Source organism: Clavelina lepadiformis, chromosome 5 (assembly GCF_947623445.1).
Source record: "Clavelina lepadiformis chromosome 5, kaClaLepa1.1, whole genome shotgun sequence".
NCBI classification, from domain to species: Eukaryota; Metazoa; Chordata; class Ascidiacea; order Aplousobranchia; family Clavelinidae; genus Clavelina; species Clavelina lepadiformis.
The window spans coordinates 13,900,162-13,916,281 of NC_135244.1; the positions used below are offsets into that span (position 1 = coordinate 13,900,162).

The 16,120-nt window shown below is 33.6% G+C and overlaps 2 protein-coding genes across 3 annotated transcripts; one reads left to right on the top strand and one right to left on the bottom strand.

The window, feature by feature from the left end:
- Nucleotides 1–1,043: 1,043 nt before the first annotated feature.
- On the bottom strand, nt 1,044–7,792 carry LOC143459340 (alpha-N-acetylglucosaminidase-like). The gene is made up of 16 exons (XM_076956441.1): nt 7,539–7,792; nt 7,211–7,302; nt 6,968–7,126; nt 6,470–6,625; nt 5,971–6,145; nt 5,715–5,803; nt 5,399–5,575; nt 4,903–4,987; nt 4,432–4,581; nt 4,201–4,367; nt 3,895–4,062; nt 3,479–3,617; nt 3,216–3,368; nt 2,671–2,786; nt 2,360–2,508; nt 1,044–1,976 (listed from the first exon to the last, which is right to left on the bottom strand). The coding sequence occupies exons 1-16, from the start codon at nt 7,770–7,772 to the stop codon at nt 1,918–1,920; spliced, it is 2,268 nt and encodes a 755-aa protein (XP_076812556.1). The 5' UTR covers nt 7,773–7,792; the 3' UTR covers nt 1,044–1,917.
- A 2,006-nt stretch (nt 7,793–9,798) lies between these two features.
- Nucleotides 9,799–15,223, top strand: LOC143458749 (large ribosomal subunit protein mL64-like). Of its 2 annotated transcripts, none has more exons than XM_076955601.1 (6): nt 9,799–10,745; nt 10,841–10,958; nt 13,117–13,316; nt 13,698–13,864; nt 14,206–14,367; nt 14,580–15,223. In XM_076955601.1, exons 1-6 carry the CDS (start codon nt 10,728–10,730, stop codon nt 14,842–14,844), a joined length of 930 nt encoding a protein of 309 aa, XP_076811716.1. In that variant the 5' UTR covers nt 9,799–10,727; the 3' UTR covers nt 14,845–15,223. The 2 variants fall into 2 exon arrangements, with proteins under 2 accessions (XP_076811716.1, XP_076811717.1); XM_076955602.1 differs by having other exon boundaries at nt 9,804–10,745; nt 10,893–10,958.
- Nucleotides 15,224–16,120: the final 897 nt, after the last annotated feature.

Consider the following 16,120-nt stretch of genomic DNA (forward strand, 5'->3'; position numbering starts at 1 on the left):
CCCCTAGTTATTTTTTTGGGTAGCCATGCGTAAGATTTGTAAGTCAGTTTTTATTAATTAGGATTAAGTTCAGCAATTATATTTATTAAACTTGAAACACAATACTCGTGAGATGAAGATGAAAACCCGCGTCATCTGGGTCATGTTAGTTTTCTAGTTAAATCCTTTTTGGTAACGTATCATGTCATGTGTGATAATCTTTCGTAAGAAAACGCTAACAGGCTGGCAACTGGCTATCAAAAGTAAATTTTGCGAAATATAGAAAATGTGTTATGCCATATTATCAAATGTCACCAACACAAAGCAGTTCGCAAACTGAGTAATTGCTCACACGGTATATAATAAATTGCCATGTAGCTGTCGGTGTCTTGCCACTGTCGCCGGCTGTAGTGGTTAAATATCATTGTTGCAGTCACGTGCATTTCAGCACAATTTTTCTTCAAAATTATAGCAAAAATTAAAAAGAATTAGTGATTAACTCACTATCACACCAAACGTAGAAGTGTTCAGAATCTAAACTACACAACTCGAGTGAAGGCAAATGTTTGGAATACCTGGCATTTTGAAATTGCTTAGGATTACACAGCGTACCAAATTTGATTCTCAGAAAACAAATTTATTGTGTCAGGCTAGCTAACGAGCCTTTTTAACCTTCATGTAGTGACTGACAAGGTACGATAATTTCTTTGATTTAGACTTAGCGTTGTGGTAAGGTTGTTTTGTCAATTTTTTTTACAGCTAAAATTTGGTCGCGACTAAAAAAGGTTGGCAAGCAGTGGTTTGTTTGTCATAGGAAACTGTTTCTTGTCGAGAATTATTTATTACTTATAGCTAAACTGTTAGTTGTCTCATTTTTGCATGACTTAAAAGATGTAGAACATAGGTATCTACATGAGTTATGACAACCCACATAGTGATCTATCTGAGAACAGTTTGATCACCATCATAGACCGTGGCGAATGTAATGGCCATTTGTTTGTTGTTTTACACTTACAGCAAGAATACTTAGTTGTCAATTTCGAAAACAGAAATGGTGTACGACATCATTTTTGCATATAGTATATTAGATGACTTGGTACATTCTTACGTAATGCTGTAGCTCACAAAACAGCGACCACCTGAGAAAACAACATCATGGCATAGACAAGATTTACCAGGCTACTTGTGTTTTCCTGTTAATTTTTGACATCTTTAGTCCAGGGAAAACTTTCCCTTTTGCAAACTAATGTAAGTAACACAAACATGACCAAACTTTTGCAAACCCACTCAGTAGGTATGATTTAAACTGGGGTTGCAAAAACATATATCACCAACACAGCGAGTGTGTCATGAACACAGTGGAATCGAATCACCAAAGCCCTGGGGGTCGATCAAACCTAATTTAAAAACCACAGATTTGGGTAAGAAAATTTCAAGACAACAGGAAACAGTATATTGATCTTTCACATTTCATTTTTTCCAACTGTTTCATAATTGTGCGATCTTTTATAATTTAAACATGATGATTTGAGGAACACTTGCACATTCAGGACTATAGTTTATACCTTTTGCAGCATTGTAAGTGAGATAAAACAAATCAAACATTTTCTTTCACTCAGAAAACTGCAGCATTTTGGAAAATTCAGTGTGTAAGTCAGAAGCACTCTGCTGGATCATAATTTAGCACAGCATAATTCATAAAGATTTAACATACCAATCACGAAAAAGAATGAAAAATATGAATGTTTAGTCAGATATTGCAAACCTTGCGGTTTTAGAAAGGTGAGCATCATAATATGAAGAATAGCTAAAATCGCCATAAGGAAACAAACAATTGCACAGAATCTCAAATAATGGCATGCACCGAAATTGAAATTACATTATATTAACCTTGGTGTGACACAAATAAAAATATCATTGCATTGATGGCTGCCTGTGTTACTGCAGCATGTCTTTCCATTTCAAGTAAATTTCTTTGGCCACAGTTATAGGATGTTCTGTGGATGGAAACATGATATACAGTCATTGATTTAACTAAACAGACAGAAAAAAGTCTACTAAGCAAGTAAGCATTGAAGACACACACACACACATGTATAAAACAACATAGTAGACGTTAATTTACATAAATATGACAAGCATTCTATTATACCTATCCACAGATGTTTGTAGCCTGTAGGATACAATCACCACGGTATTGCACCCATAGGCATAATTTGTTGTGGGGTAACTCCTCTTTTATAATAATTATTATTTTGTATTAAAAAAAATGTTTTCACTATGGTAATATGTGTAAATTTGACATGGCTGCAATTCCGTGTTAATGCGGTTTCAAACGATTTATGAAGTACGTCACAATAGCATTAGCTGTAAATTTTACCTTTTGGAACAGTGGGAAATACAGTTTTGTCCTTGGTAAATGGTTCTTCAATATTGCGAAATACATTGCTATTATATGCTGTTGAATTAAAAGCAACATCATATACCAAAGCTTGTTCCAAATGGTAAATAAACATAGCCCATCTCGGCCTAGCAAATTTAAAAAGACTTCAATATTTTAGCCCAAAATCATTTTATAGTTTTCATAAATAAAAGAAACAAAAGTTTAAATCCAAATAAGTAAAATATCCAAATAAAAACAGGCATTAACATAATATAGTTAAAGCGTTTCAATAGTACACATGTACTGACCAGTAATAATTCAATGTAAGTGAGGCCCAATGCTTATCTGCATAATCCATTATTTCACCGTCTGGGCCCCATAGAGTTACCTGATTCCTTGCATTATATTCATAGAGGTCTTTTTCCTATTTATAAAAAAATGCTAATTAATTAATAGAAAAAAATTGGACAGTTAAATTGAAAAAAATCTCAAAACAGAATACAGTCATTTTCATGATAAAACGATGAAAGAGAATGGTGAGAAAACCATACATACAAAGTTTCATGGTGGTAGGACCAATATTAACATTATTGCTTTGTTGGTTGAGTATTCATTATAATGAAAATATTTAAAAATATTGAAGTGTTTAGATACATTTTAGTTAGATAAATAAAGTCAATTGTTTTTGTATGTTAAAGGCACTGTTTTGGAGTTTTTAATCAATAAAAAACCTGCCGTAGTTATTACTAAAACTTCCTTTTATTTTTTTAATGATGTCTACTTTACCAAGCAATATCCAATTTTTTAACAAAGTAAAAGTATTAGTTTTGGCTTAAAAAGTACGGTACTTTACATTGTCATTAGTTCCCAATGCCCTTGCATCAGCAATCCAACATCCCATCATGAAATGCTTATCAGTTGAAAGTATTCTGTCAAAATCTTTAAGAAGATCCAGCATATATGATCCCATTTGCTCTACATTGGAAAGATTCTTTTGCTTGTATTCCTAGAAACAACAGCCATCAAATGCACTAGTCTAATCATTTCTGTTCAGTAATCAAATCCTTTGTTGGGTTTTTATCCAGAGCTGATATTCTTAGATCGCACTTCCTTAACCTGAACCATATTGTAGTAAATGCTTCTGTGAATTGCTTGCAACATTTGACGAGTTATGTCCACCGAATCATATCTAACGGTTTCGATATCTTCTAAATTATCCAGGGCAGTAGCAAAACTATCCCAAGCTGACCGAAGACTGAGTGACAGATAAAAGCTTTTAAATATAAGTTAAGCCATTTATGGCTACTTTTTAAATTATTGATCATATTATTATTGTGGTTGTACTTATTATAGCAACAGAAGCTTCACACTAGTTGACTTAAAAAAGTGTTATTTTCAAGTTGTCAAAAGCAATTACCAACTAATTCCATATTTTAACTGATTGTTGTTTATATAGAGCAAGAGAAGCATTTGATTTAGCAGTTTTAGTTATTATATACAATATTCAAAATTAAATAGCAAGAATGTAGTACCTACTACGCTGATACCAATATGGCAATTCTGTGGTGGTAAGTGATGGTCTTTTCACAAGACTTCCTCGTATTAATGACTTTGCTGGAAACCCAATACTTGTATCATTGTATATTGAACTGCCTAAAGTTAGCCAGGTTTTTATAGCATCAACATTGTCTGCATTATATCTGGAAAATAAAATTAAATATTTGCATTGCAATGGTAACCAGGATGCAAAATGTTGAAGAAACACAGAATTAGGTCACAGGCTGTCAAATACAGTATTGTATTAAACACACACAATGATACTTAAACTTAAAAGTTACCTTCTCATAGCATACTCAACCAGCCAAAACGTCAAGTTTTCAGGTTGCACACTATACCCAACCTCAAGCATCAAATCATACATTATATAATTTTGGTTAATGCCTTCTGGTGTAATACCAGTACCAACCATGGTGGAATTATTCGCATGCAATGTGGCATAAGGGCTCTGAAATTAATGTATAAAGCCTTATTTTTTGAATATGAAATTCTTGAAACGTCCACAAATTTACCTGATTAACTATCTCAATCTTCCCATAAAAACCCAGATTGCCACCAAAATCATGCAACATGCACCAAATAAATGGTTGTCCGTAATAATCATAGGTACGTGGGTACTGGGGAAAGGCTTCAGAGAAAAGATCTAGTATCAGCATGCGCCCCTGCAAATAGAACTACTGCACATACTCTGTGTGTGGCTAAGAGATTATAAAAGTTATTTTAAACGCTATGCCAAATAAAATGCATTTCTTTTATATACATAGTTCTTAACACTTTAATGAGTTATTGAAGCTGAAAAGCATTTTTAGTGATAAAACATGAATGAAATTCAAAAAAAACATGATAACTAAACTTCGATTAATTTTAAACAAACTAAAATTCCCATATAGTATTACTAATTGAACAAATTGCATGCATATGCCAAGATGGAGGTACGGATTAAGGTTACTTTATGTAATTTATATGGTTAAAAATTAATGTACTTGCGGAACAGCGGTGACCAAAGCTTTGATTTGTGGTGATTTCCAAAAGTATGGTGCACTATGAAACAACCATCCCTGCATGAGCCTGAAAAAAAAATACAAATTCAAGACAATATTCAAGCTATGGGCAAGTTAGATAAGCAAAAATTGCACGGATAAACAAAAAATAAAGAAGTTTAAATTTTCAAAATTATATACTCATTTTTACACGCATTGATAATGTTTCAAGTTAGAAACGAAACGCAATTTTTTCTTATGTTTTGGTTATTTCATTCTTACTCAGAACCACTAACTGCTCTAAATATTATGCATTGAAGTTTACAGAATGATTTTCCCCCAATTTAATACCAAATGAAAAATATCATTGTAAAGTAAGTCAACAGAATTGAAGTGGAAGCACCTACTTGCGCAAACACAACACAATAACTGGACAAATAAAAAAATCTGATGTAAAATAATTAAATAAAGTGTAAAGTGTTTTTGAAAGTGTAAATACCAAATCGCATCAGGATCAGTTTTGGCCATAGCTTCATAAACCGCATTGCTGGCATTGGCCAGATAACCAACGTCACTAGATCTTGGAATCATTTCATTGAATGTATCAGCATTGTATATGTGGTTGGTGCCATTGTATTCTTTCATCTGCTCTTCTATAAACATGCTGCCTATCTGGCTGAAATTTTCAAAATACTCAGTGTTTAAGTTTAACACTTAACAAATTGCTGTTATTATAATAAATTATCACTTTACGTATTTACAATTTAAAATATTTTCAAACAGTCCATTAAGTTTAACTGGGTTCATGGAATTACCGAAAAAGTGGATCATGTGGTTCAAGAAGTATAGTACAAGAGTAAGTGCAGTTAAAATGGCTCCAGGAAGATAGTTTCGATACTTCTGCCTGCAAATACAACAAAATAGTAATGAGCAATGACATCCTTTTTAACAATAAAAAGCATTACTTCTCTTGCCAGTGTGTTATGTAAAAACAATAACAACAATTCAAAGAAAAATCTTAATTGCTCAGAATACCAACAAAAGATATAACAGTAACACACAACAACCTACATCTGGATACAAACGTGTAATGGCAGCTGGAACGTGTCCAGCAAAGCCAGGTAAAACTGGAATCATGCCAAGTGATCGCATTCGTTCCAGTATTTTATGCTGCAATGCAAGTTGAGATTCCTTCCATGATTGAGGCAGCGGTCCACCAAAACCATGGATATTTCCCATTCGACCCCTGAAAAAGAAGTAATGTAATATGTTATTGTTTTCAAAATATATGTGAAGCTAGTAGACCTGATTTATATACATAAACTTGAAGAAATATTTCAGGCCAAACACGTTAGATTCTAAAACATTATATACTTATCATTTCCAATGTAGGCAATAAATCAATCCTACTACTAATTATGTAGAGTAAAGTTACAGAACTTTTGTGATCAGTTAAAAAGTAACAGTGCATTTTAACGATTCCAGAAACTAATGTAAGATTATATTTTGGGCAAAAAAGATTACTGTAGCAAATTCGCACAAATGTATAATTAATAGACTTATGAATCACCAGGCTAGGAAGGCTGGCCCAGCAAAATGTTCATCTAAATCTTTGTCTGTGCAACCAAGTTGTTTGTAGACCCTTTGCCAAATGGCTTCTTGTCCAGTGAAAGCCAGTGGCAGATTAATGCCATTCAACGCCATCCAATCAATTTCACGTTCCCACCTAATCAAGCAGATTTCACTAAAGGCTCATCAGTATTTCACTAAAAGACTCACAAAATGTTGGTTATTATAAAATAAAGCATGTAGGGCAAACTTGTGTTTAGCTGCTAATAACTTTGATATAACTTTACACTTTGGCTTAGGATAAATTAGCATGAAATTTGTTCCACTAGTTGTAAAATTGATCTATTTTTGCCATATATTTCATCCGTTTGATTGATACAAAGTTTAACTATTTGAGGAAGCTGTTTTATTAACAATATACTAAAGTGTCACTGATTGCAAAACCTAAACTCTAAAGGGTCTTAAAGTATTCACAAGTTTCTCTAATAAATTTAAATACCTCGTCCAGTTCCACCACACAGACGAATAACTAACAGTGCATACATTCTGATAATATCGATATTTTACTCCAGCTTTTATTGACCACCCTGTAACGGGAACATGGGGCAGAGGATGAGGAATATGTTCAAGCTGATCACCTGCCCAAGAAATCTGCTTTCTGCAATAATTTTTAAAGAGATTTTGAAATACTTTAAATTCGATTCAAAGTTTGGTACAGTAATAATATTATAAGGCAAATTACCTGCAGTAATATTTAAGGTATTTATTGAAAGCGAAAGCAACGGCAACCCCACTAGTTCCAGTAATCTTCAACTTATCAAGGTAGTTATGTATCTTCAAAAAATCCAGGTAAAAAGCAGCAAGTCACCGAATAAATTTTGATCATCATCATCAAACCAACACATATTTTAATCAAAAGTAATATCAAAAAAAGTATGATACATATTACAAAAAAGATAAAATACTCAAGTACTTCCATCACAATCAACTGTACATAACTGAAGTCAATAAAAAACCAATGCTCCATTAATAAAGTAGTTCATAATGCTTATACAGCAACTATTACTCACGTATGCATGATCTTTCGATTCTGATGAAGGTTGAACTTCAACTATAACCTCACTGCTCCGATCACCAAGCACACGATATATTAATGCTTGCACTGCTTTCGTTTGAGTGTTTGCTTTTACATAACTCTTTACTGGAGCTAGTGTTTTAAATGATGACTCACACTGGCAAAGCTTGAAGTTTAGCACAGTTACAGCTGCCAAGATAACAAGATAGATAGGAAAAGTTTTATACATTTTTTCCCAAACTACACAAAACTTCTGTAAAAATTATAGCATCAAACGATGTAACACATTGAAAAATTTAAATGTGTAATACTAATAGATAAATTATGTTATGACTAATAATGTTTAACTAATAGTAATATAGATAAGCTGGCTAGGCAATAAAGCTGTTTAGTTGGGTCTGGACCTTTAATAACACCTTCTGGTACATCTGGTAGTTTTTTAAATAAAGTTTATCGCCTGCTATCAACTCAAGATGATTGAGCACAAAACATGGGGCAATGGCCAATGAAGACCATTTCCCTAGGAAGATGGTCCGCTTTAAAATTCACTGTGCATGCTATAATTTGTTGCTTTGATATGGTTGTCAACAGCCATCTATCAAGGGAAGGCCTAAACTTGCGAGTTTGTTAAATTGAGCCAGTATAAACATGGCAATGGTGGCAAAAAAAATAAAATGTTAACCAGATAATAACCTTGTGGCTGAGATTGTTACAAATCTATCAATAACTAGGTAAATAACATCATTGTATTTGCCAGCAAATGAAGGTATATATGTAGCAGGCCGATTAAGTTAGTTGTAAACTGTTTGTAAAGCGTAAAATATCATGCAGGCAAAGTGTCATAAAGTCAAAAACTAAAATGGTATTTAGAAAATTTATATCTCAATTCTGCCAACTCTCTTTGCTAACCTCTTTTATCTTTTGCTAATCATCAATGAAAAAAGAGAGTTGCTCGTGTTTTCGCTCTTTTTGTAAAGAAAAAAGCTCGTTTGCCGCTCATACAACCACTCTTTTATCAATTAGAAATATTCTTCTATTATTAATTTTCTTAATATTCTTCCCTTTCAAATACGGTTGTACATAATTGACAATAATTACATAACGGTCGTAACGGAGCTGTTACGAACGTTTGGTGCAAATTACGTTATTACGCAACCTACGTTGTTGGTATATTTATGCACACAAAACATTGATGTTTAACTTTTTATCTTTATGCATTCACTGGGTAAACGCAATTAAAATGTGTGTGAACTTTGCACAAAGCTCTTGCCTCACACTGTCATTTTCCAAAACTGAGCAATAACAGAAAACTATGTTTGTCATGTGACGTAATAACCGTGTGAATGTAATAATTCGTTTTGTATTTACTTCTAGTTGATTATTTTAAACTTTACTTGACATGCAAAACAACATTAGCGTATGTAACGCCAAACTTTTACACATTTTACATCGTATGCTTCGCTGACCAGACGCGGTTCTTTCTGCGCAAATGTTAATTTTTTCCGAATTTTGCGCAGATGCTGTTAGAATGCAGGAATTCTGCTGGGGGAAAACATATCTCAGAAACGAGCGGAAAAATGCGCGTGAATCATAGCCATTCCTTACATAATCCAGTGTATATTTCATCTGCAGTTCTCTCTCTTCTCAGCACCAAATATTTATCAGGCCATTAATGTATATTTCGAACAAACAAATCGTAATATTCTACAAACTTTTCCTAAGCCTCTATTATCTCAACAAAATTATGAAACAAACGTAAACCATACACGGGGAATACCCTTAACGCATAAAATATTTAATATGTTTTCATGAGGGTTTGGGCACGTTTATTTGTCAAATTGGATTTTTAAAAAATATACTCAAATATTGTGGTAAAAATGATAAAATATTGAGGTGATTTTTCAATCATTTCACTGGCTTTAATGCTAAATATCCACACTGAAATTTTACGCAAACGGATTTACAATGGTTTTAGTCAGCGGTGCCCAAATTTTTGAGTACGTGCGAGCTACTTTTGTAAAGACACATCAATGTAATCGACTAGTTAAAAAATTACTGTTCCAAATGCTAATTAATAATTATATTTACATTTTTAAGTGCTTACTAGATTTAGAACATAAAAAATTTAATGATTTTAACTCAACAAAGCTTCCAAAAACAAAGGAAAGTCTTCCCTGTTTGAAATATAAATAATAAGGTGATTATGGTAAAATACTGCATCGAAAAATACGTTCTCAAGAAATGTCTGTTCGGCCGAGTGCGCCCGGCATGCTGTTGTTTAGTTGTGGAAAGGTTGCGGATGTTGTGCTTGTACCTACATGTTTTAATATCCCCAGCATAGAAAGATAGGTTTATAGAATAAACCTTTGCCGAGTTACTGTCTGGTTGACAATATTTTTTCTATCATTTATAGGCCTACTTAACAATGGAACTTGTCGACCCACTTTGGTTTTTTTATGAGTTACCACTAGGCCTAGCAGATTGTATAGATTTGGCTCAGATGAGTACTGTAGCATATGAATTCTTTTACGCCATAAAAACAAATTTTGAAAATATGTTGCCTAGTTCCTATTTTACAGCGATTTCAATCCCACACCCTGGACTTGTTTGATACGAAGTCACGTTAGGTGGTCAGTGTAACATGCAACGTAAAATGCGTCAGAGCTTTCGTGGTATCTGTAGCTAGTTTTAATGTAATCACTAATCAGGTTGTGTTTACTTTTTGGTGATTATTTTAAACTTTGCTTGACATGCAAAACAAAATTAGCCTTTGTAACACACCACAGATAACATGCAAACTCTTATGCATTTTACATCACATGCTTCGCTGACCACTTACTTAGACATAATTTCGAACTAGGCCTAGTCCAGTGCATATACGATTCAAATCACTGTAAAATAAGAACTAATTAGCAACATATTTTCAAATATTTTTTATCGCATAACGGAATTCATATTCTACGTCACTCACTTAAGCGAAGTTTTTACAATTCAATATTTCAATGCCCTGAACACTTGTAATTTAGAAAAGAATCAAAGTGGGTCGACAATTGTCACTGTTAAGTACAGATTGGAAGATCGAAAAAACTGTGCCGTCCAAAAAAATGGTGGTGGTAACTCGGAAAGGGTCTATTGCTGTTGCGCTTGATAGAATTTTAACCCAGAAAAGTGTAATTACAGATAAATGAAGCAAAGAAGACCGGTAGGCGGTAGTTAATATATATAGCATCTATTTTACTGAAAAAACGTTCAGTCCTCCACACTTACATTATGTAACCTTAATGAGTCTCTTAATAGACCCTTTCCGAGTTATGGGTTACGACGAACCCTTTATTTTTTGTGTGTGCAGCTATTTGCAACTTTGTGCTGCTATGTACATCAACTATGTGCATCTATGCAAAGCTATGTGCTTCAGGTATGTCCAACTTTGTGCATCATTTATGAAAATCCATGTCTGTGGATGCGTAGATGTTGCATTTGATTAACTTATTATTTTATTCAGTGATGATTGGTTTGTTTTTAAGTGCTGACCCTTCAAATGCGATTCTTTTGAAATTTATTTGTAAATTTTGCAAAGAAAACCTTAAAAAAAACTGTATTTTTGCAAGATATTTAAGTATTGGATACATCTGAAATGCCTCAATATGTCAAAATCAGATTTTAGAGCATTAGCTGATTCCAATGACCCCTTTTTTGTTGGAATTGTATTAATGAAAATTTACCCCTAACTAGTGAAAGTGACAGCCATGACTCCATTCCTTCATCTACCCATCCAAATGCTCTGAAAAAGAAAATGAAAATTATCTAAGCATGGATGAATGCATATATAATGACGCTAATAAATACAAAAAATGCTGTAGTGTTGTGCATTTTGAGATTAGAAGTCTAAACAAAAATCTAGACAAACTACATGAATGCTTAACTTTATCAAAAAATCCCCCAGGCTTAATATGTGTATCTGAAACAAAGCTAAAAATAAGACCCAGTAATGTAGAATTAAACGATTACTTCTTAACCTGTAGGGACTTATATTCTAATACAGTCGAATCCGGTTAATTGCATAGTCAATTTGCCAAGCCTTTTTATGCGATTAAACGAATTATGCGAAAGTGCAAAGTCCACTTATTGTCTTACTTGACGTGCGAAGCTGGTCACATGTGAAAACGTCAACATGCAAAACACTAACGCTTATTGTGTATTGCGATCAACCATTCATTCAAACATGCAAAACGCTCTAACATTAATTGTTTAATCAAGAAAAATACTGCGCGATTGTTGTTTGTTTAATTTTATTTTTCACGCTTTCTTGCATTTGTGTTTGTAAACGAAAAAATGTGGCCTAGTCTGCCCCTTCAAACTGTAGTCGTCGGCGAATTGTATCAAGTGCATGCAGAACTTCTTTATTTTTTGGTGTAGTCGCTGCGATTGCGTCAGCAGAGCTTTCTTCGTTGATGTCATCTTTTTTAACTTGTTTTTTTCGTAAAACTTCTTCACATATTACGGCATCATCTTAACGCAACGCTTAAATGAAACTAGAACAATGCGAATGTTAATGTCTGCGTATTGAAAGCCACGTGTTAATGCTTAAATTTGGCATTGTCTGTTTGATTGTTTTATAACAAAGCGCAGTACAAGTCGCAAAGCTTATGCATTGCGTGTGCGCTCCCAGTGTATGTTGTTTTCAATTTTATCTTTGAAAAACTTTTGAATGATGGAATAAATCACCTTCATTTTTATTCAATTAAGCGGATTATGCAATAAACCACTATGCGATAAACCGAAGTATTATCTTTACAAATGATAGACTATGGTTTGGGATTTGCGCTCTTTATGCGATAAAACAGATTATGCGATTATCCAGAATGCAATAAACCGGATTCGACTGTACCGGTGGAGTAGCCATATATATACATAAAAGTCTGAACCATCAACTACGAGGTGACTTGCAGTTTGAAATTCTAAGATGTGAAAACCTATTTATTGAAATTACACTTCATAAAAAAAGTGTTATCATAGGCGTGGTATATAGACACCCCTTGCATAACCGTGAAAAATTTGATGTTAAGTTCTCAAATTGCTTACTTCAAATAGGACAAAAAAATTACTACTAATGAGCGGACTTTAATATTAACTTATCAAAAATCAGTGAAAAACCCTTGCATAACCGTGAAAAATTTGATGTTAAGTTCTCAAATTGCTTACTTCAAATAGGACAAAAAAATTACTACTAATGAGCGGACTTTAATATTAACTTATCAAAAATCAGCAATAACTGTCAAACTAGAAAATACTATGACTTAGTGCAAAGTTTTGGGGCTACTAATCTTATTCAACATGCAACAAGAGTAACAGAAGCATTCGCTGTATTGATTGACCATATTTATACAAATAATCAAAATCAGGATAGCTGTTACTCGGGAATCATATCACATGACTTATCAAACCATTTTCCTATTTATGTTGCAATAAGAAAACACATTATACGACCAATCTTAGATAAACCAGCAATGCGACTAATAACTAAAAAATCTGTAAAGCAAAATAATGACTGAAAGAGATTATGTTTGTTTCAGACAAAAACATATTTCAAATATACAAAGAAGATAAAATATATATCAATGTCAAGAAATATAGTCTATGCTGTTTGATTAACTTTAAGTTGTGGTGGACTAAACTGAGAACTTCATCAATGAGTTTAATAATGTTAAATCGTGTTTTCCATTGCAAACATTGTTGGAGGTTGAAAAGAAAGTTCTTTGCTGTTTATCAGCAGGTAAGTAAATAGTTTTTGTTGTAGTCGGCTTTGTGTTCTAGCCATAGTTGATAAAGTTAAGTAAAAAACGGGTTGATTTCTTTTATTTCCCAACAAAGTGACATGTTTGTTGAGGCATGATTTCCTTGCTCATCAGGTACCGTTCTCTAATTAAACGAAATGAGTCAAGCTAGCTGATCTGGATTCACATAAATTCACATTTAAACTTGTTATCTGTAATCTTACGAATTTTGTTCAGTTTGGCACATTCCACAAAATGACATGATATAAAAGTTGCAGTGTTAGACTTCACAAAGTGTGAGTCACCTGTTCCAGGGGTTGCATACTTGTATCAACTGCCATAATTGTATGATTTAAATTCCCTTTTAAACTCATTCATAGACTGCAGAGTATTTAGCACCACCATTACCGGAAACTATTGACGAAAGATTGAAAAAACATCGTCATATGATTGCACCAAAACTTGATGAAGTAATATCCCCTCAATTTAACCCTTATTACAATGCTGATAGACATCGTTCTAGACTAAGACGCCAACTGTGGGCAAAGTAAGGATTTTCAGCTTTTATCGTTGTTTTTGTGGAAGTGATAATTTGTTTTTCACAAAAGTAAATTGTTATTGTAGGCTAACATAGCTTTAAATACTTATTTCGAAAATAACTTTGGCTTTGGATAATCACAATTTTGGGAAAATAGCATGGGATCTAAAATCCTTTTATAATCGTTGTTTGTTTTATTTGTAGTCAGTATCAGTTTAAATGATGTTTGTTGTTTACATGTATAACTTTGAGTGGCATTGTTTTCTTCCTAGAATTTTTATGTGTTTGTGGAGGAGCTTCTTAGGCTGCCAAAATACACACTCTTAAGATGAATTTTTATAACTTCACAGATATGGATCTAAGTCTGGTGTGGACACTTCCACCCTTTTTCCAAGCAAGGAAACCATCAGGCGTGAAACTGAGGCTGAAATTGAATGGTGGCCTACTTTGCAACAAATGCAAAATAACTTTAAAGAAGCTGAAGCATTAAAGCAGCAAAAAGAAACGGAGAGGTATAAGCAAAGTAATAGTCTTGTGTTGTAGTTAGCTTTTACACAGTCTCGAAGCAGTAAAATTCTAGGTTCAGTAAAATTTCTGTAAGTTTTGTTGCCGGTTATTTTTGGTTAAGTTTCATGTTATAGACAACTTTATTTCCTGCGCAATGTGCCCTTGCTTGGAACCAGTAAAAGCCCTTTGTGTGATGTTGACCTTGTTCCATTTGTAGACAGGAGAAAATAGCAGAAAATATGGCAAAAATGCCCAAATGGATTGAGGAATATCACGCTGAACAAGAGAAAACAAAGCAAAAAGAATTGGAAGCTGCACAAAAGAAAACCATTGAAGTTCAACAGGCGCAAGAAAAGTTTGGTTTTGAAATACCTTCTCATCATCCAATGTTAAAGAAGTATATGGAAAATATTAGAGAAAAAGCACGAAAAGAGAAGAAAGCCGCGCAAAAACAAGCTTTTAAGGAAAGAAGAAAAGTATAAAGTTTAGATGGCTCAAAAAAAACGTTCTTATGAAACGTTAGTCTTCCTGTGGTGAAAGGAGTCGCTTTCAAAAGAATACATGCATTTATGCCTGTTTTACCTTTCTTAGATAATTAATTAATGAAAGCATTTTGAATGGCCTGATCCCCTGTTAACGTACGATTTAGCTATCGTTTCTTTATGAGTTTCTGTAAAAAAATCCACCTTTACATATGTGACGTGTTTTAGCAAAACCTGGCTATGGCTTGGAAAAAATTGAAAATCAAAGTGAAAGGAAATAATGCATCAGAGCTGTTTCTATTCTATTAGTTTTCTTGTCATTTTGAAAATGTAACATACTGTAGCACTAAATAAACGATACAGGGCTCATTTAAGTTAATCATTGCTGTTGTGAATCCAGGAAACTAGAAGTGTTGGCTTTTTGTTGCACCCTATGATCACTGAATAGCGTTATCAGTGTGTACATGTAACAAATATTAAATATCGGTACATCCTCACATGCGGGGTCTCACGCCCCAAGAATTATAGGACCGTTCGTTTGTCAAGTGATATTTAAAAGCTTTTTCGAATATCACACGATACACTTCTCCTGCACATCTTTTTTCCATTGCTTTTTTGCTGTTTTTAAAGACAACAGACAAAGAACCAGTTGACCATGATTGACAAGTGATTACTCCATGAAGGGTAATAGAAACATTCCAATTACGTTTTACCAATATTACTTCACCAAGACATTAACCCTAAACGAAAATGGCTTCATGGTAATTGCACATACGGCATTCCACTCAAGACGGGTTTCCACTTTTGCATAAGTAGGACCTATATATAGGTAACTAATGTAGAGTTACTTCGCAGAGATCTTGATTGTTTGCATAAATGTAATAATTTTGTGTTAAAATCGATCGAAAAAGCAGCCTATGAAAGACGTGTTTTTTCATTACTGTTTTATTGGTCATTGTTTGTGTTCTTGTATAAAGATGTCTTTATCTCATTTGTTGTTGAAATTATCCTATAATTTCTACAGACTACTGAGTAGGTATTTCAACATCGTTTGCTAGTCTTATCCTTTCGTTGATGCAACATTTTGTTGTAGGTTATAAATGCAATCTTGTATGCGTGCAATTGCGTAGGGTGGAATTCCGTGGTTGCAACGCCTTGGCCGCCAACAAATAATATGCAAATAAAGCGGCTGAAAATATGCCAAGGGCATTATAAATAACGTGTAGTCAAATAGTGAATCATTTTCAACATCGTGCCAAACTCACGTTCCTTGGGC